General features: G+C 45.9%; 1 protein-coding gene across 1 annotated transcript in view; it reads left to right on the forward strand.

The window, feature by feature from the left end:
* LOC117353715 (60S ribosomal protein L15) overlaps positions 1 to 26,903 on the forward strand; it is a 43,245-nt gene that overhangs the window by 498 nt on the left and 15,844 nt on the right. The window contains exons 2-3 of the mRNA XM_033929953.1: positions 2,220 to 2,401; positions 8,402 to 8,538. Coding sequence (XP_033785844.1) covers positions 2,230 to 2,401; positions 8,402 to 8,538 — 309 coding nt within the window. The 5' untranslated portion in view covers positions 2,220 to 2,229. The remainder of the gene's footprint in view (positions 1 to 2,219; positions 2,402 to 8,401; positions 8,539 to 26,903) is intronic.

Consider the following 26,903-nt stretch of genomic DNA (forward strand, 5'->3'; position numbering starts at 1 on the left):
GAGTGTGGTCAAACGTTTGAATCGGGAATACATTAAGTTACATCAGCGTCTCGGCTGTTTATGGGGAAAAAAATCATGAAAAGTATTTAGTTCTGCTGATGCTTTAATGCTCGTATGGTTTGCTAATAGGAAACTTCTCTGTGTGTAATAATAATTTTTTAAAAAAGTATGTGAGGGCAGTTGACATTCGCTTAATTGTGCGGTTTTGTTATAGGCCTCATAGGTGGTGTATGCCTGAGACTGTCTCGTGCCTTCCAAACTGAACTTTCTTGCTTGTGAGTTCCTCGTGGACTTCCGCGGGATCAGAGACAGTTGCTGCTGCTGCTGCTTGGTTTTGGCGCTTAAGTCTTGAAAAACTCTCCCCAGGCTGCATCTCTTCTATATCTTCTGCGGTTTCTGTGTTTAAAAGGTTCATGCAAGCTGACTTAGTCTGCTATCTTGCTGGATGTTGTGGTGTAGTGGTTAGAGTTACATCCTTAGCAACTCCCCCCTCCCCCCACATACACTGTTCCTTGTGACCCTGGTTAAGTCACTTAATCATCCACTGCCCTAGGTACATTAGATAAGACCGTGTGAGCTCACTTGGACAGATGGGGAAAATGCTTGAAATATCTGTACAGTATTTGTAAAACTACAAAAAGGGAGTATTCCAGTCCCAATCCCTTCCCCTATCTTGTTCTTTAACTGAATTCTAGCTATGGGCAGTACAGACAGTTGACAACAGGCAGCACAATTCAGAAAGGGATTTAGAGTTGAAATTTCAACTTGCATTGCAGATATTGGCATACAGCATATTAAAATGCATGGTAAACAAGTCATTAGCTAATTCACAGCAGTGCAAAAAAACTGCCTGCGCAAGAAAATTGCTGCCAGATATGAGGCTTGGTAAAGGGGTTAAGGAGAGCACCCAGCTCGAACACTGTGCTCCCAGCAGCTTTCTGTATTGTTCCCTGGTAATTTAATGCACCCTTTAGCCACCCTAGATCCAATTCAAACCTTTCTTTCCATCACAAGGTACCAGAAAGATCTGGTAGTCTAGTATCATTTGCCCACACCCTAATCCATCCATCCCTGCTCCCAACACATATCCCTGGTAGTTTAATGGTGCCCCCATTTTTCTCCCAACCCTCCTGTCCCCAATTTTGGAAAAAAAAATCCCTGGTGTCTAAAGGTAGGAAGGAGCAATGCCCACTTACTCTAGTCTTTATTGCCATTATCTTTTTAAATGACAGTGCCCAGCCCTGCATAGTGCATCCCAGTGACATTTTTTTTAATATCACTCTTCCTGTTAGTGCTTGAGCCAGTTACTGCTCATGGCCATAGGAAGAGTGAAATGTTACAATGAGCTGTGGATTACTACCATGTTTTTAATAGGGCATTAATTAGCATGCTTACTGCATATAGCATACTACAGTAGTGGAATATTTTTGAGTTAGTGTGCAGTAGAACTGATGTGCTGAGCCAGCTCTACCGCTTCTGTCTTCATGGACCCCATATTCCTTTGTGCTTTAAAGTAGAGAGTTGCGCGGGGACAGAAATCCCACCCATCCCCGCCAGGATCCTCTCCGTCCCCGCAAGTAATTACCTCCATCCCTGCCCGTCCCCATAAAAAGCAGAATTTACTTCTGACAGGATCATCAATTCCACAGTTTCTTTTGTGTTTGCACTGCTGTTTTCCTTGTGGAATCTCTTTTTGGTGGAACCCTTTTTTTGTTTTCTGCTCAGGTAATTAACTTATAAACCCCCTCTTTTACTACGGCTGATGGTATCCATTATATTATATGGACAAACCCTGCTTCCAAAGCCTTCCATCCCCGTGGTGGTCCCGTGGGTTAGGGGGGATTCCCGCCGGACCCGCGGGATTCCCGCGATCCCCATTCCCATGCAGACCTCTACTTTAAAGCTGTTGCTTGTGTAAATTGGATGTCTGGTTTTTCGTGGGGGGGGGGGGTTCTTGTAAATAGCTATTCTAAATCGAGGATGAGCAACCAGTAGGCTGAATGTGGCCCACCATTGTATTTTAGGTAGCCTACGAGACTCGAAATATACATAGAAAATGTCATTTTAAACATCGCAAAGACTCTGGTATGCCACAGTTTTTCTGTCGTTTTGTACTTATTCATCACAGGTATCTATGGAACTTTCCGCATTTATGCGTGTATAATAGTTGCCCACCCCTGTTCCTGATAGTATTAACTTTGTGATTGTTTTTTGAATAGATAGGTCAAGATGGGTGCATACAAATATATGCAAGAGCTATGGAGGAAGAAGCAGTCGGATGTGATGCGTTTCTTGTTGCGTGTCCGATGCTGGCAGTATCGCCAGCTGTCTTCCCTCCACCGGGCACCTCGTCCCACTAGGCCAGACAAGGCTCGAAGGCTGGGGTACAAGGCTAAACAAGGTTAGTGTAAACCACTTTTCTTATCTCCCTATTGAATGGAAAAGTTTTAAAGTGCTTGTATGAAATGTTGAAAGGCTTGGTTTATCCTATGATAAAAACATATGAGAGGCAGCTGAAAAAGTGGAAAATCACTTGACTAAGCCCTCTATGGAGACTACCCCAACTTTGTTGGTTGAGCTGAGAACTTTTCAGCGGCCCCTCATATACAGTACTCCACTGATATTCACAGGGGTTCCAGTCCAGCAACCCCCGCAAATGTTGAAAACCCCCAAATATGGTTTTTAGTGGGGGAGACAGGAGAGGGCAGCTGGAGCGCCGGCGAGTGAAGGAAATCACTCCGTGGTATGCTCCAACCGCCTCTTCCTGTACTAAATTTGGGCCTCACCAATCAGGAGCTACGTGTCAAAGCAGCTCCTGATTGGTGAGGCCCGACTTTAGTGCAGGAAGAGGCGGTTAGAGCATACTGCGAGTGATTTCCTTCACTCACCGGCACTCCGGCTGCCTTCTCATGCCCGATCATTAGCGGTCGGAAAATACCGCGAATGACTGGGATTGCGAATCGCCAACCGCGAATGACCAGGGGAGCATTGTATTGTTAAAAATTATATTAAGGCAAAGCAACTAACTGCTCCTTCAGAGCTCTAACAAGATAATAGTACAACCACAATAAATCCATCTAATCAAGTTTCAGAATATTCTATGCAGTTCTGGAGACCACACCTTCAAAAAGGTCGGTCCAGAGGAAGGCTACTAAAATGGTGTGTGGTCTTTGTCATAAGGCATATGGGGACAGACTTAAAGATCTCAATATGTATACTTTGGAGGAAAGGGGAGATATGATAGATATTTAAAAACCTATATGGCATAAATGCACATGAGTCAAGTCTTTCATTTGAAAGGAAACTCTGAAATGAGAGGGCATAGGATGACGTTTAGAGGCAATAGGAGTAATCTAAAGAAATACTTTTTTTCAGAAAGGTTGATAGATGCATGGAACAGTCTCCCAGAAGAGGTGATGGAGACTGTCTCTGAATTCAAGAAAGTGTGAGATAGGCCTGTGGGATCTCTTAGAGAGAGGAAGAGATGATGGCTACTGCGGTTGGGCAGACTGGATGGGCCATTTGGCCTTTATCTGCAATAATGTTTCTATGTTTAGTCTTGAGATCCAGTTATCATGGTATATTTTTGTGGGATTTATTTTGAATTTGAGTGGTTGCTGCCAGATCTCTGGTGGAATGCAGAAGTTTGTAGCAAAAGTCAGCAGTTCAGTAGATTAGGTATCTCTGTCTGTGTCTCTTTGACAGGTACAGCTGAAGGGTGAAGTAGATATGCAAGGGTTAAATGAAAATTCTTTATCGTCCCTCCAGACTGGGCAAAGAAACTGGCTTACCTCGACCATCAGGTGGAGACTGAGACACAAACTATTGGCTGTAGTACAAGTGGGCTGTGCAGTCCCAAGCACAATCCGTCTGCTCTCAGTCCCCAGCAGGTGGAGGTGGTAAGCCTGTGCAATCTTTCCCTGGTTTAGTGTAAAGCTCTTGGATTTTGATTAGTGGCCTTCTGGGCCTTAGTTGTGGTGCTGGATTGAGCTTGGGGAACCCTTTCGGGGGTCTGTCTGACCTCAGGAGTGGTCGAGTCCCCCTCCCTTCCCCCCCACACAATTTTCTTTCTTTAGAGGTGCCTACTGGCAAGGCAAATAGCTTAGAAAGCCAGTAGGGTCTGTTCAGTTGTAAATTAGTTATATTGAGGGGGGGGGAAGTGTACTGAGGCAATGCTGGTCTGAAGGTAAGCTTTCAATTAATTTTAATTGATTCTTATTGCTAACCGGCACTTTATTTTCTCTTGTAGCAGTTCTCACAATGAGCACTTTTAAGAAGCTTAAAAAGTGCTCATTTTGCTCCAGGCACACGGTTGATGCAGCCGGCATGTGCATAAAGTGCACCAGCCACCGCGAAGGGGAATCCTTCGCAGCTTAAGGTGCCGGTGAGAAGGGTTCTCCTTCATGCCTGCACTGCTGATAGTGCTGGAGACTCCTTTTTTGTGGCTGCTGCCTTGCATGCTTTAGTGGCTGGGTCTGTTCAGGCCTCGAGGGGGTGGGGGGGGAGTTTTCTTCGGCAGGAAGCTCCGCCATCTTGTCTACAGCCTCAGGTGACTTTCCCCCTGACTTAGATAGACAGGAATAGGTTTCTGCTGGGTCTCCTGCCTTGGCAGTGAGTCCTGCTTTTCCACCAGGGGGGGATTGCCCCAGATTTTGTTTTGACCATGTACAGAGCATACTTGCAAGCAGCCTAGGGTCCTGTTTTCTTCCCCAGGGAGTCTCTGTTTTGTTGGGGGTTTTTTGGAAGGGGCTTTTGCCTTCTGCATCTACCCCATTCAGCCCCCTCTCAGTGTCTGCTCTGGCCCAGTCCCCCCCCCTTCCATCTTCATCCAAGCGGCCGTGGGATGAGGATTTTTTTGTTGTTTGGAGGTGTGTTTTCTCTTGATAAGGACTTGGACCCCATGTTAGATCTCCAAGATCCTCTCGGGAGGGACAGATGACACTGCACATTTTCACCAGGAAGAGCTTCAGGAACTTATTCTTCACATTTTGTTAGTTTTTAACTTTGTTTGATGGATCCCCTGTTCTTTTCCTATGCATCAGGATATTCGGGATGTGGTGCAGTGGAAGTCGCCAGACGCGCCCTTTCATTTGATGCAGTCCATGGCTTGGCTTTATCCCATTCCTACCTGCCCCTCGCTGAAGCTGCCGCCGGTGGGGTCCTTCCCTGCCTCCCTGTCTGCCCGTCCGCTTCACCACCCCTGAAGCCGACCCTGCCACCAAGCCAGAGTCGACACACTCCATCTCCACCCCCCAGCAGCAATTCCGCACAGGAACAGGCCACGACGTGTGCAGCGTCTCGCATGTGGCCGGCCCACAAACTTTTCCCCGTCAATTCTGACATCGGAGAGAAGGTTCCAGGCCAGCCAGTCACTGCAGCAGACAGGGAGGCATCCCCACCAGCGGTGGCTTTGGCTTCAGCGGGGGGGCAGGCAGGGTTCCCTGGAGGCAGCTTCTGTGGACGGGTCTGCTTCGGAGAGGGGGCACTAATTTGGGACAAAGGAGGGAGGGAATAGAAAGGGAGAATTGATGGGCATGAGTGTGAGAGACGGTGCACACGGGGAAAGGGTGAAAGGAAAAATTGGGCATAGAGAGAGAAGAGTGAGGTAAAAATGCATGGGGAATAGAAGGATGAGAAGGAGAAATGTTGGATATGGTGGTGGAGAGGGTAGGTTGAAGGGAATGAAATGGAGAGGAATGTTGGACATAGTGATGAGGGATAAATGTTAGATTGTGCTGGAGAGGGGTGATAGAAGGAGAAATGGGATTGGTGGGCAGTGGTGAAAAATGCTGCACATGATACGGTGGATAGGGAGAAATGTTGGGTTGGGAGAGATGCCTGGACTCTCAAGACAGTTGAGAGAGGGGAGACATATATTACCAATAGGGGTGGAGGAGAGAGGAAAAAAAGTTGGGCTCGTGGAGGGACAGAGAACAAGAGAGATGTTGGTTGGGGAAGGGAATGGGATCCGGAGGAGAGGAAGCATGCAGAAGGCAGAAATAAATAAATATTGGAATTGCAACCAGAGACTCATGAAATCACTAGATGACAAAGTTAAGAAAATAATTTTATTTTCAATTTAGTGATCAAAATGTGTCAGTTTTGTAAATTTTATATCTGCTGTCAATATATTTGTCTATTTTTCTATAGTTGTTACTGATTGCATATTTTAAAGTCATCTGCTTTGACCTCTTTGAAAAAAAACCTGAACATAAGTAATTAACATTTTCTGAGCATACGGTGTGCTTTGGGGGGGGTTATTTTGTGGTTATTATGTATTAATATTATATTGTGTGTAAATGAAAAATAGATGGAAGAAGTTGCGGTACAATTAGTACTATTATTATGGGGGTGGGGGTCGGGCAGGACTGCATAATGAATGGTGGCACCTACTTAGAAAAGAAGATACGAGGTCTGTTCAAAATGTTCCAGGACTGATTTTATAAAAAAATTATTAAACAACCTTACAACTTATTCCATTGGGTTCCCTTCAAAATAATCCTCTTCCCTATGTATACATTTTTCCACTCCTGGAAACAGACCTTAAATGTATCTTCAGGAATCACTAAAAGTTACTGTGGCGTGTTTTGCTTTGTCTTCAATGGTATCAAATCTTTCAGCATGGAGTTAAGTTTAGGAAACAAGAAGTCAGCAGGGGCCAAGTCAGGAGAGTAAGGTGCCTGGGGAAGAACTGTCGTCACATTTTATGCACAAAATTCACAAATTTTGATGGCGACATGAGCGGGCGCATAGTCATGATGCAGGGACCATGACTGCTCCTTCCAAAGTTCAGGCCGCTTCCTCTTGATTCTCTCAGAGTTGTTTCAACACTTTCAGATAGTAATTTTGGTTGACAATTTGTCCTTGTGGTAGAAATTCATAGTGAACAATGCCGCGACTGTAAAAAAAAACCAAAAAACACCCAAAAACCTGTTAACGTCACTTTGACCGAACTTGCTGAGCTTTTTTTTCAGTCTTAGCGATTGTTTTGGTTCTCCATTGAGATGACTGAGCTTTGGTTTCCATGTAATAATGTGTATCTCATCACCAGTTAATAAGTTTATCAAGAAATGTTTCATCTTCATTTGCCTGCTCAAGAGGATTCTGACAGATCATGATACAGTTGTTCTTCTGTTCGTCGGTCATCAACTGTGTAAAAAAATTTTGCCGCAATGCAAGACATTTCCAACATATCTTAGAATGTTGTAGCACAGGGATCTCAAAGTCCCTCCTTGAGGGCTGCAATCCAGTCGGGTTTTCAGGATTTCCCCAATGAATATGCATTGAAAGCAGTGCATGCACACAGATCTCATGCATATTCATTGGGGATATCCTGAAAACACGATTGAATTGTGGCCCTCAAGGAGGGACTTTGAGACCCCTGTTGTAGCATGAACCAGTGGAGACGTTGTATTCCTCTGCCAATTCTCTAACAGTTGATCGCTGATTAGTGTGCACAAGAACTCTCACTTAATCAACATGATCATCAGTTGATGTTGATGGTCTTCCACTGATTCACGACCACTTTTGAAATGTGAATACCATTCCAAACACCTTCTACAACTCATGACATGTTCCACATAAGCCACTTTCAACATTTCATAAGTTTCTGTAGTGGTCTTACCCAATTTAAAACAGAACTTCATGCTGTAGCACTACTTATTGAGGTCGCATATGATGAAAAATAGCCAATCATGAAAACACACTTTCACAAAAACTGCTGTAGCTCTGAGATGAAAACAGATATCAACAAACAGAAAAAAGGAGGTTACTCATGAGGTTTCATACTTCTGAACACCACCTAACACATCTCAAAAGAACTTCTGTTGGTGCGCAATTCAAACTGTCCTGGAACTTTTTGAACAGACTCCGTACACGTATAATGGGAAACTTGCTCTCTTATGACATTTTTTATTAATTGCGATGTCTTCATTAAACAAATTTATGAAGGTGGAGGCATTAATTTTCATTTAACCTTCATAAAACAAAATTTTTTTTGTAAGCATAACTTTGTCTAAAGTTATGCCTAGTGATGTGTTGTACACGACAGATATGCCAAGTCTATTTCCTTTCCCATTTTATTTTGTTCCTATTATATAACCCTTCCTGTTTTAGTCCAGTTATTTAAGCAGGATTGTGGAGTCAGTACACCAAATCTTTGATCTGAGTCACTCTATTTTTCTATTGTTTGACTCCTATTGATACTAGGCTTTAAAATTTTTGTGGTGGAGCCATCCATGGAAATGAGCAAAAAGGAATAAATCTGTTCTTTGGGATTTTGCTTGATATTTGTCAGAGGATGATGGGTTTGTGGCTTTTGGTTTGAGCAGTATGAAAGCATTCAGTTCAAGAATTGTGCCTTTACCAGTTTTGGTTTTTTTAAATTTAACTCCATGTGCAGGTTATGTTATCTACCGTATTCGTGTTCGCCGAGGTGGCCGCAAACGCCCTGTCCCCAAGGGAGCTACCTATGGTAAACCCGTCCATCATGGTGTCAACCAGATCAAATTTGCACGCAGCCTGCAGTCAGTTGCTGAGGTAAGACCAAAGGATTTTAATTTCAAGCACCATTAATGTGAGACAATTGTAGCTCTAAAGAGTAATCCTGGGGTGCAACACTACTGGAAGTCTGTAGTTTCTTTGGCACTGTATAAACATCAGTATTGATCATAATGAACTGGGAACCTGCTGAAGTTGGCAATTGAATTTCTCGTACAGTGGAACCTTGGTTTACGAGCATAATTTGTTCCAGAAGCATGCTCGTAAACCAAAATACTCGTATATCAAAGCGAGTTTCCAACATATCACCAACAATTGGAAGGATTGTAGTAAACTTAATTTCACCTTTTGGTGGAACTCATTATGTCATATGTTCAAAATGGAAAGATCAATAGCTGTACAAAATGGAAACTATAAGACCTTTTCTAAAATATGGGGGCCATTGACATCTTTTGTGATGATTAAACACCAGTTATTTGATTGAAATATACACCATGAATAATAGAGAGGGGGAAGGGTTCTTATTGTGTTTACTATTAATAATAATGGGAAGAGGGGGTGGGTTATGGGTTTCTTGATAGATTTACAAGTAATGTTTTCAAGAATATGTATGATATTAATTTGTACACTTGTTGAAAGATTAAAAATGAATAAAGATTAAAAAAAAAAAAAAGCGAGTTTCCCCTTAGGAACTAAGGGAAACTCGCTTGATTCGTTCCCACCCTCCCGAGGCCAGCGGCGCTGCTCTACCCCCCAAGAACTGGCATTGCTCCCCCCACTCATGAAGGCCCCCCCAAGTGATCAGCCATCCCCCCACTCGTGTCGCGCCCCCCCCCCCCCTCTTGCGATCCGTTATCCCCCAGACACCCACCCGATGACATTCCTTACCCCCATTTGGCACCAGCACCAACACACAGGACGTGCCGGTGCCCAAAGATCTGCCTTCTTTGTGCTGAGTCTTGAGCATCTGCGCAAACCGAGGTACCACTGTATTTTCCTTTTCTTGGCATTCTGTATGGTTAGCCATAGATCATCGCAGGGACATGTGAGAAACTTTAGGATGGTGAGCAGGTTAATATAATGGCTTGCACTTATTGGATAAATTTTAACCAATTGTTAGTGTAGTCCTTATTCACTTCTCTCTAAATCAGTGTTTTTCAACCGCTGTTAGTGTGCCGCGAGATGTTGCCTGGTGTGCCGTACGGTGCAGACACTGATTAGGCCTCAGGCCGGGTCCCGCACACGCTCCCATGAGACTCCCCCAGTCCCCGCTGCTGTTCAGTTTCGATCTTCTGCTCTGACGCAACCGGAAACAGGAAGTTGCAGCAGAGCAGAAGATTGAACACTGAGCAGCCGCGCATGCGCGGCTCTTTGGGAAAGCGTGCATGTCGCCGAAAAACAAAACCTACAAACTAAGGTGAGGTGAAGGGAGAGAGCTGGCTAAACAGTTGGATCGATTGGGCAGGCGAGTGGTGGCTGCGGGGACCGTGCAATCGCTCGTGTTCCCGGCTCAAATTGGAAGGAGGGAGTGAAAGGGAAAAAGATTCTGGGCCAAGTGGATGAAGACGGAAAGAAAAACCCACAGCAGGAAAGAAAGGGAAGGACAGGCAGGTGAGCCAGATGCTAGAAGCAGGGGGGGGGGAAGAAAGAGGGAAAAAAGCTAGATGGGGTTGAAAAGAAGAGACACACTGGTATGGAAGAGGAAGATAGGGGAAATCTGGACACAGGAAGGTAACAGAAAGAGGGGAAATTATGTGCATGGGGCATAGGGACAGAGACATAAAGGGGACATGCCATGGGGATGGTATATGGACACCGGGGGAGGGGGGGCAATGACAGATACATAGGGGAGATATTAGAAATGGAGAAAATAGGAGCACAGAAGCGAGATGGTTTGTGGGGATGGGACAGGGACTGAGCTTGCAGGCTCCAGTGGCTTGCACAAATTACATTGTAACGTGCCATGAAAATAAGAGGGAGGAAGGTAGATAGATAAGCCACGTGAGAGGAGCTGAAGGGTAGTAGAAAGGAACAGATGGTAAAGGAGGGAGGGAAGGGTGGTTGGTGGAAAGGAATAGGACAGACATTGAAGGAGGGTGGAGAGGAACAGACCCCGAAGGGAAATGTGGAAGACAGAGTGGGAAGAAGACAGATGCCAGACTATGGGGGAGCGGAGGGAAGAAGATGGGTGCTAGACCAATTGGGGGGGGGGGTGAAGGGAGAGGCACAGTAACAGCAAATGGAAGACGTAGAGAGAAGACACACAGTGGATGGAAGGAATTGAATGAGAAGATGTGGAAAGCAGAAACCAGACAACAAAGGTAGAAAAAATTTTTTTATTTATTTATTTATTTTTTGCTTTAGGATAAAATAGTATATTAGTTGTGTTGATAAAAATTTATAAACAAAGCCCTGCCAGCTGAACATCTCTTTCTCTAGTTCAGCAGTAGGAACTTTGATTTATAAGAAAGGAATAAGCTAAATATTACAGTACTAAGGCTTATATGGATGCAGCGGGGACGGTGACGGGGCGGTGAATGGGATGGCAGTGGCGGTGACGGGGCGGTGAAAGGGATGGTGGTGACGGGGCGGTGAAGGGAACGGCTGTTGACGAAGAGCTACGTATGTGTCTTTCTTCGATTCCAGCCAGATTATCAGCTTTGTGTTCAGCCAAGCAGGCCCAGGTTTCGCACTGAATAAAGTATTTTATAATTTTTCACTATTCTGTTTACTTAATATTTCATAATAAAGTAATTATAAAATACTTTCTTTGTGTTTATTTGATTCCTATTCAAGAGAATTACTTTATATATAGTCAATATAGGCACAGAGTTAAATTTTTTAACATTTTCTAATGGTGGTGTGCCTCGTGATTTTTTTCATGAAACAAGTGTGCCTTTGCCCAAAAAAGGTTGAAAAACACTGCTCTAAATCACTAACTATTCTCTGTACTCTTTTTAAATCTCTAATATTGTAAAGCTATATGGTGCCTGTTTATATATTGCGGCCCCATATACACTGTAAAGAGATTATTGGTCTAATACTAACATAAACTTCATAAAGTTTATGTTAGTATTAGACCAATAATCTCTATACAGTGTATATGGGGTGTATATTTTTTCATTTGTATGGACCTTCGGATATCAACTGGACCATGAATAATGCCCAGCAATATGGGGCAGCAATATATAAACAGGCACCATATAGCTTTACAATATTAGAGATTTAAAAAGAGTACAGAGAATAGTTGCACTTATTGGAGACATCGCCTATGTAATGCATAGCATTTTCTATAGTACAGGGAATTGGAGCCCTGGCTAATTATAGAATAGCTACAACAGATTCTTAACATAGTAAATGACTACAGCTAAAGACCTGAACAGTCCATCCAGTCTACCCATTAAAAATGATTTAATCAACTTGTATCTAGTATTTCTGGAATATAAACTGTAAATCCACCTGGTATTGTCCTAGGTTCCAAATGTTGAAGTTGCCGTCCTAGCTCTCTCAAGCCTATCCAACCATCCTGTTTGCAGGATGTCTACCATAAAGTCTGGCCATTAACATCCTCATGTTCCAAGTTAGTGGAGTTCCCATTGATGCCCTCCCCAGCCCATTCCACACCAAATCACCACATATGGGACACAGACCATACAAGTCTGTCCAGTACCGGCCTTAGTTCTTTAATTTACTTCCTTCATTTGTTAATTAGAGATCCTTTGTTTACCCCATACTTTTTTGAATTCTATCACTGTTTCCCTCTGTACCACTTCCCTAAGGAGGGCATTCCAGTCATCTACCATCCTCTCCGTGAAAATAATTTCCTAACATTGCTCCTGAGTCTTCCTCCCTGCAACCTCAGATTATGCCCTCTAGTTTTACCATTTTCTCTTCTCTTGAAAAGATTTGGTTCTATATGAAAACCTTTCATGTATTTAAATGTCTGTATCGTCTCCCCGGTCCCTCCTCTCCTCTAGAATATACATATTTAGGTCTTCCAGTCTCTTCTCATACTTCTTTTGGTTCAAACCCCTTACCATTTTTGTCACCTACCTCTGAACCACTTCAAACCTTTTAAATCCTTCACCAGATATGGTGTCCAAAACTGAACACAATACTCCAAATGTGGCATCACCCAACAACCTTTCCTTAGCAACAGCAGCAGATGAATCCAGAGACCAATGGGATAGCACACATCTACCAGCAGGCAGAGATTTAGAAACTGATTAACAGGTGGTCCCATTGGCTGTATCTCCAGTATTCTCTATCTCCCAGCAGGAAATGGTCGCTATTCAACTAGCTCCTGAATTCTAGCTGTGACTGGAACTTTATTTTCTCCTGTTGAGGTTTCGCTTCAGTGAGACTGCCATTCTATTTCTCCTGTTGAGGTTTCTCTTCAGTGAGACAGGGGTGTCCGGCTGAACGGTGCCAGCTTTAGGGGTTACACCTGGACCCCCCAGATCCCTGCCTCACCTTCCCTTCATTGCTAGAGGGTCTGACTGGGTCTCGATTTTTTTCTTCTTTCCCTTCTCTGTTTAAAAAAAAAAGAAAGGGAGACCACAGTTGCTACATTCTGCCCTGTTAGTGCTGCACAACCAGCTCTTACTGGCTTCAACTGGCCCTAACAACAAGCTTGTGAGTAAGCATGTGTTTTTTACTGTTGTTTGAACTTCAGGTTCTGTTTGGGAGTCTTAGTACTGTGGGTTCAGTCAACGTATGTTTAAGGAATGGATATTTTATTGAGGCTAAGTTTTATGACTAGAAATCAGTTGAGGGAGCCGGGACTTTCCTGCCCTTTGCATGCACGCGCTTGGTTTCCTTGTTGGTTACAGTGCGGCAGTAGCGGTGCGATTTCATGCTTGCACTTGTTGTCCTCGTTGGGTTTCAGTGCAGCAGTAGTAGTCCTGTTTATTCTGAGGCTCTCTTTCGTCAGTGTTTGTCGCGGCTATGTGCAACTGATTGTGCAGGTGCCGGTTTAAAGCAACGCGCATGAGATGGGACATGGTTTTTCCAGCGCTGTGGGAAGCACCGCACCGTTCTTCTAGTTATTCCCCGAGTCTGATTTTCTTTCTATGCATGCCGTGGCAGGGTAAATTTTGCGGGGCTTGAATCCGACTATGTTTCTAGGAGCATTGATGCAGCGGCCACATGTCGGCAAGAATCAGGCGCGTGCTTGGGTCTCCGGCGATGGCGGGAGAGCTGCAGCATTCCGGTAGTTTATTTCCAGCTGACTTTGGTCAGGGTATGCTGCGGCTTCTCTCCTTTCCGGTTCAGACAAGTTGAACGTGTTTCACCAGCTTTGGGACAAGCTTGGGCAGATTTATATGTCTTATGTCTGTGTTCCTGCTGTATTCACTTGAACGAAGCTGCTAGTTTAATCGGACTCTGGAGTTAGCACTCGAGGGGATTACCAGAGAGACTCTGACCTGTGCTAGGTCACCCAGTCTCAGTTTGTCTCCGGACTAGGTCGACATGCGGCAAATCATGGCACAGTGAGATCAGCAGTAAGATAGTGCCCTTTATTTCACACGGGTATCTCATTGTGTCTCTTGGGGGGTCCCTGCATATTGAGCCTTTGTCTGTTGGTAACTGTCCTTCTTATTTGGGCCTCTGTGCTGAGCTGCATGTGTCTAGTAGTGGCATAGGATATATATGCCTAAAGGTAGTACAAACAGTTTCCAAGTTCGGGCTGTCTCTATGGGCATAATGACACTTTGCATCTTCCTGCGGCCAGGACTCTCTTTTTCTATTTCTGAGGGGGCCTGGACTTCAGATTTCCATGCTTATCACGCTGGTTTCTCCTGTCGCCATTTTCTCATGGCACATGCTAGACGGACCCCCCGACCAGACAGGAAGGACTGTACAGCTCCTTCTAACAAACCCGCAGAGGAGCACGTGCTATGTGGCTGTTAGCCTCATCCCCGAAGCTCTCATTAGCGATGTGAGCTTTGTCTGATACCTGTTAGGATGCTGCTGTTTTCCACGGGGCGGTAGATGCAGCATCTTGATTGTGTCTAGTACGTGTTCACTTTAAAGAACATAGGTATTTCACTCACGTTGCATGGAGTTAATACTGTTTTCATGGTTCCAGTATACTCCTCTTTATATTGCGAAACTTGATTTTTCCTAGGAGAATTTCTTTCTTCTTACAAATCCTACAGTTCTCATCCCGTTCCCTGACCTTCTGCACTTCATTCTGAGGGGATCTTGACTTCTTCCAATGACTCTTCAGGCTTTCTCATGAGGGGGAAGACGCTATAATGTCAGGTCAGGGGGCTGTGAACATTTTTCAGGATGCTTGCAACTTTGCATCCTCCTCAGGTTTCTGGTTCATTCTTGGAGTCTCTATGTTTTGTATTTCCCTTTTAAGTGTTACTGGTCCTCAGGGCAGTTCTTGTAGTGCTTCAGGAACTAAGGGATGTTCCACTAACTGCATGGTGTCCAAGATGGGGGCATTGGGCAGGCTGGATCCCATTCTGCTGAATTAGTTTCTCTGGGTTACACATTTCTGCAGAAAATCTTGGAGAATATTTACATTTTCACTATGGACTCCGAATCGGCACTAGGTTTGCTTGTCTCTTGGAGCAGCACTTTCAGTTTTGGCACATGCCATTTCGCCTACCCAAGGCTTCACGAACATTTTAGAAAATGTGGGCAATGGTACCGTTTTGGTACTACCAGGCGATTCACCTACTTCTTGACTGACTGCTTGATTTGGACGTCTTCCAGTTGGGCCATTTGACTGACACGAAAAGGGTGGTTTCTTTTCCTCAGTTCTTTGGACTTGAATCTTCAAATTTGCACTATTTATAGGTATATCGGGGAGATGTTTTTATTCATATAGGAGAAAAATGTGTTTCTTCCCAGAGACTAGGGCGATGGGTCACAGTCTCAGATTTGCATTCTTGTTCGGTCACCATGACCAAGAGTATGGGATTCTGTACAGGTTCTAGGATTCATGTTGCTGACTCCACTGGGAACTTTGGCTTGCTTTCCCATTATAACGCTACAGCAGTCGCTTTTGTTCCAGTGGTTCCCAGTATCTCAGGGCTCCAATTATTTAGTAGGCTCCTGAAGCATCTCTCTGTATGATTTGGTGGCTCAGCGAGATTTCTCTTTTCAAAGGCATGCCTTGGTCTTTGCTGGACTAGCTCATGATCACCAAACATCCCGGGCTGTTGGGTTGGGGGGCTCGGTGCCTTCTATCCTCAGCTCCAGGAGTCTGGTCTTAAGAGACTACTCAGTACTTGTTCATTCTTCTACTCTGGAGCATGGTCAGGCTACTTTTCTGGCGCTTCAGACCATTCTTCAGGAATGACGCTGAAGGTCTTTCAGTCAGTATTATGATGGGAGTATTTCTCTACAGCCTGGGAAGTAGATGATGTACTCAGTTGCCGGATAAAGTTGTGGTTCAGTGGATGGACCCTCATCTTCTTCTTCTGTTGGCAGATCATTTTATGGGTCAGGAAAAGAGTTTGGATAGACTTTCTCTCCGCGAAATCTGAGCATGGCCCATTTATTGTATGTTACAATGTTCAGCGCTGTGTACGCTCTATAAAGTGTGAATGTTAGTAATAATGAAATCTTCTACATCCTGGATATTGAGAATTTTGGCTCAGGCGTTCCAGTTCTTTTTATGGAAGTGAGATCTGGAACTAGACCTCATGGCCTCGTCTCGAAATTCTAAGCTTCCTAGCTTCTTCGGCGGGCACAGGGAGTGGGAGTCAGAGGGGGTAGCAGCGTGGCTTCTTTCTTGCCTCTGGTATCTCTTTTTTCAGTGTTTTCCCCTGGCTGAAGATGGCTTGGATTTGCCATCTCAGGCTTGCTTTTAGGGCACAGTATTTGTAGAATCTCTGGATTGGCTGCACCATCCTTGCTATACGGATCTGATGAGTCTTTCAACAGCCGGACTGTTGAGTTTCCTGGTATCTCCGGATTTGCTCACCTAGGGTACGATCAACATGGATGTTCGTACTATTTTGGTATTACGACCTAGCTTTTGAAAAGTCATGGCTGACGTGTAAGGGTTATGCGAAGCAGGTTGTTTCTTCTCTTATCCAGACGATACAGACTTCTTCACCTGTGGCTTCTGCTTCCTTTTGGAGGTTTTTCCTTTCTTGGGTACTTAACATTTGCACCCTTCCAGAGTTCTTTTTTGGCACAAGTGTATTGCCAAGGGCTTAGCGTTCAATTCCCTTCAGCTTCAAGTGCCAGGTATATTGCTCTTCGCTTACTTCTCAGCTTCATGTAGTTCAGTTCCTAAACGGAATACGATATATTCGTACACTTCTTAGAAAGCCCTGTCCGGAGTACAGTCTTAAAGTACTTCTTCGCAGTTTACCGAAGGCTTCATTTCATCCTTGTCTTTTGAGACTCTAAAGGACCATGCCGTTGAACACGGGGTTGCAGGCCTTGTTCGGCAGGGATTCCTATTTCTGATTTACAAAATCTGGGGTGTCAGTTCGGACGGTACCACAGTTTCTTTCTAAGGAGGGTCATCCTTTCTTTTATGACACTCACTTTTCCTTCCTTCTTCCTGGGAGGAGAAATGGGGAGACGTGCTTTTCTTCACTGCATTTTTTTGAAAGTGTGTAGCGTTCTCCGCGAGCTAGGTTTCTAACGACTTTTAGTTGTTTAGATCACCTTTTTGTATTCTTCAAGAGACGCCTCAAACGTATGGTAGCGTCCAAAGCCTCCATCGCTCGATGGGTCCAGGAGGACATTATTTACGCTTGCTTGATGGCAGGGAAGTGGTTGACGAAAGAGCTTCATGACCATTCCGCTAAAGCGATGGCTACTTCATGGACTCGGTCCAGAGGTTTATTCCTTGGAGGAGTTTTGTCTCGCGGCTACTTGGTCTTCCGAAAGTGCTTTATCTCAGCATTACCGGTTGAATGTAGGGTCGCATGAGGTGGATGCGGTTAATGCTTCGGTTATTGCGGAGGCAGCGTTTGCTTCCCACCCAGATTGAGGATTGCTTTGCTACATCCCATTGGTCTCTGGATTCATCTGCTGCTGTTGCTAAGGAAGGAAAAAATATGTTCTTACCTGTTAATTTTCTTTCCTTTAGATGCAGCAGATGAATCTAGAGCCTCACCCTTTCTGGATATTGTCTGTCGTTTTTTTCTTTTGCAACTTTTGAAGTTTGTTATTGATGGTTGTATTCTTTTAAGATTTGTTATGGGAAAGAAGTTTTTTACATGCTATGCCTATTGATGGTTATGGATGCTTGGGCAAGGAGCTATACTGAAGATACAAGAGGAGTGCCAGCCAATAGGAACCACCTGTTAATCAATTTCTCTATCTCCGCCTGCTGGTAGATGTGTGCTACCCCATTGGTCTCTGGATTCATCTGCTGCATCTAAAGGAAAGAAAATTAACAGGTAAGAACATAATTTTTCCATACAAGGTCCACAACACCTCCCTTCTGCAGGTTATTCCTCTTTCTATACAGCCTAGCATCCTTCTGGCTACAGCCACCACTTTATCACACTGTTTAGATGCCTTTAGATCCTCAGACACAATCACCCCAAAGTCCCTCTCTCCATCAGTGCTTATCAGTCTCTCATACAATTCCCTCGGATTTCTACCCCCCAAATGCATCACTCTGCACTCACATTGAATTTTAGTTGCCAGACGTTAGACCATTCTTCTAACTTTTGCAGATCATTTTCATGTATTCCATTCCCTCCAGGGTGTCTTCTGTTAAATCTAGAGAATGACATGGTGACAAAATTAGAGAATGACACGGTGGCGGTTTACCTGCGGCTACCGCATTTAGCCGCGGGTAACCCGCCAAAACGAGGAATGAAAAATATCAGCCTTTGCGGGGACAAGGCCATTCACCGCCCCGTGGAGCGGTGAATGGTCTTGTCACCGCAGTGAGGCACCAAGGATCGCGTGGTCCCCGCAGCCCCCACCCGCACACCGGCTCGATCATTTAACCAGCTTCCTCTCTCCACCTCACCTTAGTTTGCCGGCTTTCTTTTTCGGCGACCGGCACGCTTTCAAAGAGCCGCGCATGCGCAGCTGCTCAGTATTCAATCTTCTGCTCTGACCCAACCGGAAACAGGAAGTTGCAGCAGAGCCAAAGATTGAACTTTGAGCAGCCGCACACGCGGGCTCTTTGAAAGCGTGCCGGTCGCCGAAAAAGAAAGCCGGCAAACTAAGGTGAGGTGGAGAGAGGAAGCTGGTTAAATGTTTGAGCCGGCGTGCGGGTGGGGGCTGCGGGGACCGCATGTTCCCGGCTCACACAAAGAAGGAGGGAGTGAAAGGGAAAAAGTTTCTCTTCCTTGGAAATAGATTCTGAAGTGACCTCATCAAAGAAGACCAGCACCAAATGTACAAGAAATCCCTTAAAAAATGTCAAAAGAGCCCAAAAGAGAAAACTGCTACTGCCGTGAGATTCCATTATTGAAGGAATCAACTTGAAATCACAGTTCAAGAGACAGGAAAAGGTTAAATGCCTCATGGAATCCTCAGCCACAACACAAACCAAATTGTGAATGAAATCAGAGCAGACAGTAAGAATTATAAAATTGATGTCTAATGCTGAGGCATTAGAAATAATGCCTCAGCAATACAATTTTCAGAAGTTCTATTTGCTCATGGTAAGGGAGAAGAGAGACTGCTAGTGATTGGGGGGGGGACTGATAGAAGATATGAAAGAAGGGTGGTAGAAAGGAACAGATGATAAAGGAGGGAGGGAAGGGTGGTGGTGGAAAGGAATAGAACAGACATTGAAAGAGGGTAGAGAGGAACAGACCCTGAAGGGAAATGTGGAAGGCAGAGTGGGGAGAAGATGCTGGAAGGGAAGAAGACAGATGCCAGACTATGGGGGAGCGGAGGGAAGAAGATGGGTGCTAGACCAATTGTGGGAGGGGGTGAAGGGAGAGGCACAGTAACAGCAAATGGAAGACGCAGAGAGAAGACACACAGTGGATGGAAGGAATTGAATGAGAAGATGTGGAAAGCAGAAACCAGACAACAAAGGTAGAAAAAAAAATTCTATTTATTTATTTATTTTTTGCTTTAGGATAAAGTAGTATATTAGTTGTGTTGATAAAAATTTATAAACTAAGCCCTGCCAGCTGAACATCTCTTTCTCTAGTTCAGCAGCCAGAACTTTGATTTATAAGAAAGGAATAAGCTAAATATTGCAGTACTAAGGCTTATATGGATGCTGCGGGGATGGTGACGGGGCGGTGAAAGGGATGGCGGTGACGGGGCGGTGAAGGGAACGGCGGTGACGGGGCGGTGCAGAGGATGGTGGGCTGGGGACGGTGCAGTGACGGGGACAGATTTTTTTCCCCGTGTCATTTTCTAGACAAAATTCATCACTGTTCCCGTCCCCACGGATAACCGCAGGAAATAATCCCATGTCATTTTCTAGTGTCTATTTCAACCTCGGTCCTTCTACACCAGCATTCTTCAAAGCAAAGCTTGCGGGTCAGTGGTTGTGCCCAATTATACTCTGATTCTTTCCTCTCTCCTTAAAGAATGACATGAAGATGGTTTCCCGTGGTTATCCACGAGGACGGGAACGGTGATGAATTTTGTCACCGTGTCATTCTCTCTTGGTCTCATCCGCAGAAAGGCTAACCTAACTTTCTAACCCTTCAGCAATGTTGCTCACAAACATATTGAACATAAGAATTGCCGCTGCTGGGTCAGACCAGTGGTCCATCATGCCCAGCAGTCCACTCCTGCGGCAGCCCTTAGGTCAAAGACCAGTGCCCTAATTGAGTCTAGCCTTACCTGCGTATTTTCTAGTTCAGCAGGAACTTGTCTAACTTTGTCTTGAATCCTAGCACCGATCCCCGAGGCACTCCATTAGTCACCTTTCCTTCTGAGCAAATTCCATTAACCACCACCCTCTGGCATCTGTCCGTCAACCATCTTCTAATCCAGTTCACCATTTTGGGCCCTAACTTCAGCCCATGGAGTTTAAGAGCCTCCGATGAGGATCCATGTCAAAGGCTTTGCTGAAATCTAAGTAAATTACATCTAGAGCACATTCTTATCTTTGAATGGCTGCACTGTAACAGCCATTTTCATTTTGCATAGAGATGGATGCTTAGCAAATACATAGACTTTGAAATAGTACATGTTTTGTACAATTCTCTAAGAACACAGGACTGTAGAGTGTCCAGTTTAAATTTTTTTGTTTGCTGAAGATAATGGGGGCTGAAAATATATTGCTGTTAATAAATATTAGTAACCACATACTATAAGAACAAGTAGTTCTTATTTAAAGGGAAGTCTGCTATTGTGGTGGGAGACTCGATCTTGAGAGAGGTAGATAGTCACGTAGCTGGAGGAAGGGAGGACCGGCTAGTGACTTGTCTCCCAGGGGCCAAGACACGAGATGTCACTGATAGGATCGAGAGGATCCTGGACGGAGCAGAGACAGAGGAGACTGCGGTGATAATCCACGTCGGAACGAATGATGTGAGCCGGAGGAACTTCAGCATGGCCACACTGACTGACCAGTTCAGGGCCCTGGGACGAAAGCTGAAGCGGAGTACCCGTAGGATAGCATTCTCAGAGATCCTGCCTGTACCGAGAGCAGATGCAAAGAGGCAGGCGGACCTCCAGGCTGTGAATGCATGGTTGAGGAGATGGTGCCAGGAGGAGGGCTTCCACTTTGTGAGGAACTGGACGTCCTTCTGGGGAAAGAGCAAGCTCTACCGGCGAGACGGCCTGCACCTGAGCACAGCGGGAACTAGACTACTGGCAGCCAATGTGAGGAAGGAGATCGAGAGGGCTTTAAACTGAGGAGAGGGGGAAAGCCGACAGCTGACCTGATGTTAACGCTTCGGACAACAGTATCCAGAACAGATGCTGAACGGGCTGACTGCAAGGAGGAAGTAGAGAGACCGGTGAATCTTATGATCAGACAGCGAGGGAAACACCAGGTAAAGGGAGCTTGCTGGGAGGAGACTAAGGGGCATGGAGACACAGGGGGACTGGGTGGCACGAGGGCGAAAACTGAGGGCAATATAGGGGTGCCACAAGGCGAGGGGGATCAAACAGAGGCTCAAGGGATGATAGCCCAGGAGGGGGCCGGTAGGGCTAGAAAACCCAGAGGAAAAGCGGGGGAGTGGGGTGGCGGAAAAGTGGGGAAACCGAAAGCTACAAGGATAAAGGCTGAGGGCAAAGCAGAAGCACAGGGAACAGGAGAACTGCCCGAAATTCAAGGGGAGGCGGCCCAGGTAAATACGGAGGTGGAGGAAAAACGACGGGACCTGCGGTGCTTATACGCAAATGCAAGAAGCCTCATGGCCAAGATGGGTGAACTAGAGGTCGTAGCCAAGGGGGAGGACCTGGATATAATTGGAATTACAGAAACATGGTGGACAGAGGAGAATCAATGGGATGTGGCGCTGCCGGGGTACAAGCTATACAGGAGGGACAGGACCCACAAGAAGGGGGGAGGCATAGCACTATATATAAAGGACTCTATCTACTCGGTCGGGATGGATATGGCAAAGAAGGCAGAAGGGCTGGAATCGCTATGGGTCAAATTGCCGGGAAACAAGTGTGCAGGCATAAAACTGGGGCTGTACTATCGCCCACCTGGTACGCCGGAGGAAATCGGACACGACTTGGAAGCTGAACTGAGACAAGAATGCAGGACTGGAAGTGTAACAGTGATGGGGGACTTCAACTACCCGGGGATTGACTGGAGTACGGGTCACTCCAACTGCACTAGGGAAACAGGATTTGTAGAAGCTGTGAGGGACTGCTTCATGGAGCAACTAGTCAGGGAACCGACGCGAGGGAGTGCTACTCTTGACCTCATCCTAAACGGATTAGGGGGGCCTGCAAGAGGGGTAGAAGTGGGAGGACCACTAGGCAACAGTGACCACAACGCGATCCGATTCACATTAGAAAGGGGGACACCCACATTAAGGAGGACCGCAACAACTGCGCTCAACTTCAGGAAAGGGAACTATGTTGCTATGAGGGAAATGGTGGGGAGGAAGCTCAAAAACATCCTTAGGATGGAGACTGTAGGAAGCGCCTGGACCCTATTCAGGGACACCCTGCAGGAAGCACAAAGAATGTACGTCCCAAGTTTCAGGAAAGGCGGCATGAACAAGCGGTCAAAGGACCCGGTTTGGATCTCAACAGAAGTAAAGAGGGCAATAAATGACAAGAAAGTGTCCTTCCGGAGATGGAAAAAGGACCCAACGGAGGAAAATCACCAGGCGCACAGGAAATGCCAAAAGGAATGCCACCGAGAGGTTAGAAAAGCAAAAGGGAAATACGAAGAGGGGCTGGCCAGAGAGGCGAAAAACTTCAAGGCATTCTTCAGTTACGTAAAGGGGAAGCGACCAGCGAGAGAGGAGGTGGGGCCGTTGGACGATGGGGATAGGAAGGGAGTGATTAAGGAGGATAAAGAGGTAGCTGAGAGGTTGAACACGTTCTTCTCGTCGGTTTTCACGAGAGAAGACACATCTAATATACCGGACTCAGAGGAGCTCATGAGTGGGGAACAGGCTGAAAAATTAGAACACATAGAGGTAAGTAAGGAGGATGTCCTCAAGCAGATAGACAGGTTAAAATGCGGCAAATCGCCGGGCCCGGACGGGATCCACCCAAGGGTTCTGAAAGAACTAAGACAAGAAATAGCGGGCACAATCCAGCATGTTTGCAACCTATCCTTGAAAACTGGAGAGGTACCAGAGGACTGGAAATTGGCGAATGTCACACCTATCTTCAAGAAGGGATCGAGGGGTGACCCCGGGAACTACAGGCCGGTAAGCCTGACTTCAATTATAGGGAAGATGGTGGAAGCTATGATCAAGGACGGTATTTGCGAGCACATCGAGAGACATGGCCTACTGAGAACAAGCCAGCATGGATTCTGTAAGGGAAGGTCATGCTTAACGAACCTTCTGTACTTCTTTGAGGGAATAAGCAGTCGGGTGGACAATGGGGAACCTATAGACATCATTTACCTTGATTTTCAAAAGGCTTTCGACAAGGTGCCACATGAAAGGCTGCTTAGGAAGCTGTGGAACCACGGGGTGGGAGGGGATGTGCACAGATGGATCGAGCACTGGTTGTCGGGTAGACTGCAGAGGGTCGGAGTAAAGGGACAATACTCTGACTGGCGGGGAGTCACGAGCGGTGTGCCACAGGGATCGGTGCTGGGGCCGTTACTCTTCAACATATTTATCAATGACCTGGAAAAGGAGGCAAAGTGCGAGGTTATAAAATTTGCAGACGATACCAAACTGTGCGGCAGAGTTAGGTCCAGGGAGGAGTGTGAGGACCTGCAAAGGGACCTGGACAAGCTGGAAGACTGGGCAAACAAATGGCAAATGAGCTTTAACGTGGAAAAATGCAAGGTCATGCATATAGGGAAAAAGAACCCGTTGTTCAACTACAAATTGGGGGGGGCAATGTTGGGAGACAGCAGTCTTGAGAGAGACTTGGGTGTGCTGGTGGATGCATCACTGAAGCCATCTGCACAGTGCGCAGCAGCCTCGAAAAAAGCCAACAGAATGCTGGGCATCATAAAGAGGGGCATAACAACCAGGACGCGGGAAGTCATCATGCCATTGTATCGAGCCATGGTGCGTCCACATCTGGAATACTGTGTTCAATATTGGTCGCCGTACCTCAAGAAGGACATGGCGGTACTTGAGAGAGTCCAAAGGAGAGCAACGAAGCTGGTAAGAGGGCTGGAACACTGCCCGTACGCCGAGAGGTTGGATAGACTGGGGCTCTTCTCTCTGGAAAAAAGGAGGCTCAGGGGAGATATGATAGAGACCTTCAAGATCATGAGGGGCATAGAGAGGGTGGATAGGGACAGATTCTTCAGGCTGAAGGGGTCAACAGGCACGAGGGGGCATTCGGAGAAACTGAAGGGAGATAGGTTCAGAACAAATGCAAGGAAGTTTTTTTTCACCCAAAGGGTCGTGGACACTTGGAATGCGCTACCGGAGGAAGTGATCAGGCAGAGTACGGTACAAGGATTCAAACAGGGATTGGACGGATTCCTGAGGGATAGGGGGATCGTGGGATACTGAGAGAGGTGCTGAGATGTAACACAGGTATAGAAAGCTAACCAGGGGTCGCGGCCTGCTCTGGTCGTGCATGTGCAAGACCGGAGGGTTAGGACTTCGATGGGAAGATAGAACTCAATGGGAAACCAAGGTGGCAAGGGGGCCCCTTCTGGTGACTCAGACAGGCCGTGACCTGTTCGGGCCGCCGCGGGAGCGGACTGCCGGGCAGGATGGACCTATGGTCTGACCCGGTGGAGGCACTGCTTATGTTCTTATGTTATGTTATGTTCTTAAACACAGCTAGCACTCAGGAATGTTTCAGGAAAAATAGTGGTTGAATAGTTGTACACCCTTACTGTGGGTAATAGTATGCTTTTGTCATGTTGGAATTAGGCAGTAATAGTGTCAAGTGAAGTTACTTAGCTATAACAGGGGTTCTTTGTGGACAGCAGGATAAGCTACACGCTGGTAACATCATCCGATGGATTAGTTTTCCTAGAGCTCAGAAGAGCCTGGAAGAGGCCTTCCTGATTATGGTCGGGCACGGTTCATAGACAACGGCGCAAAAGACAAAAGCGCGCGCCGACAATTGAGCGCAGTGCGCGCCGCCGCACCACTCTAAATTACAGTTTTTAGGTGCTCCGGGGAGTTTTGTTGGGGAACCCCCCCAGTTTACTTAATAGACATCGCGCCGGCGTTATGGGGGGTTTGGGGGGTTATAACCCTCCACATTTTACTGTAAACTGAACTTTTTCCCTAAAAACAGGGAAAAGGTGAAGTTTTCAGTAAAATGTGGGGGGTTACAACCCCCCACGCCCCCACAACGCGGCATGATGTCTATTAAGTAAAGTGGGGGGGTTCCCCCCACGCCCCCCCGTCGGACCACTAAAAACAGTAATTTAGAGCGGCGCACGCTGCGCTCAATTGTCTGGGCGCGCCTTTGTCCCCGCGCACTTTTGACCTGACACCGTCGGGCACTCTGGTAAGAAATGGCCTGCAAATTTTCCCTCCATTGCATTCTTAGCAGGTTTGTGTAGCTAAATTATCCTGCTCTCCACAAAGAACTCCCTTTTTACAGATAACTAACATCACTAACAACAAACTTTCTCCATGGGTAAGCAGGATGAATTGACCACACACTGGTAATTCCCAAGCAGAGGACCGTGAAGGGATATTATGTACTGGCGGGATAGCCCTTGTAGCATGCTGCAGTAGGATGAAATTGCATGAAGGAAGCAATTGTGAAGGACAACAGGCCATAAACCATATTGAAGTGGAAAGGCGAGGAATAAAGTGGTGGGTCAGACTTTCTGATGCACTTTTGTACTGGGCAGTAAGAGCAAGGGCTGACTAACTGGGTAACAGAAAAGAAGCATAAGGGGCCTTCAAGTTCTGAGCACTCAAGCTTCCATATCTTGAAGGACCCAACATGGTCCGTGTTTTGGTATATTCTCCTGTATCAGGGGTCATTCAATGTAATCCATACAAACAACAATGGAAAGATAGCCAACACAGATAACGCCAAATATTGACTTTCAACAGTTGGTATCCAAGGCCCCTTGGGACCTCAATGTTGTCCTTGCTCAACTGATGAAGCCTCCATTTGAACCAATTGACAAGGCTCATCTGAAGTATCTCACTTGGAAAGTGGTCTTTCTCATTGCCCTCACTTCTGCTCGACGAGTCAGTGAGCTGCAAGCTTTAGTTGCTGATCCACATTTCACGGTATTTCATCTTGACAAAGTGGTCCTTCGCTCTCATCCTAAATTGCTCCCTAAAGTGGTCTCGGAATTTCATCTCAACCAATCCATTATTCTTCCAGTCTTCTTTCCAAAGCCTCATTCTCATCCAGGAGAAATTGCTCTTCATACTCTGGACTGTAAACGTGCTTTGGCCTTCTATTTGGAATGCACCAAATCACACAGAACTACTCCTCAACTTTTTGTCTCCTTCGATCCCAATAAGTTGGGACATCCTATCTCTAAGCGTACCATCTCCAACTGGATGGCTGCTTGTATCTCATTCTGCTATGCCCAGGCTGGATTACCCCTACACAGTAGAGTCACAGCCCATAAAGTTAGAGTAATGGCAGCTTCAGTAGCTTTCCTCAGATCTATACCTATTGAGGAAATTTGCAAGGCTGCTACTTGGTCCTCGGTTCATACTTTCACTTCTCATTATTGTCTGGATACTTTCTCCAGACGGGATGGACAGTTTGGCCAGCCAGTATTACAAAATTTATTCTCTTAAATTGCCAACACTCCCACCATCCCATTTTGGTAAGCTTGGAGGTCACCCATATCTGAGAATAGGCTGCCTGCTTGTCCTGGGATAAAGCAGTTACTTACAGTTTCTATGTTTCTATGTTACCGTAACAGGTGTTAT

This window comes from Geotrypetes seraphini, chromosome 2, assembly GCF_902459505.1.
Source record: "Geotrypetes seraphini chromosome 2, aGeoSer1.1, whole genome shotgun sequence".
In the NCBI taxonomy this organism is placed as follows: Eukaryota; Metazoa; Chordata; class Amphibia; order Gymnophiona; family Dermophiidae; genus Geotrypetes; species Geotrypetes seraphini.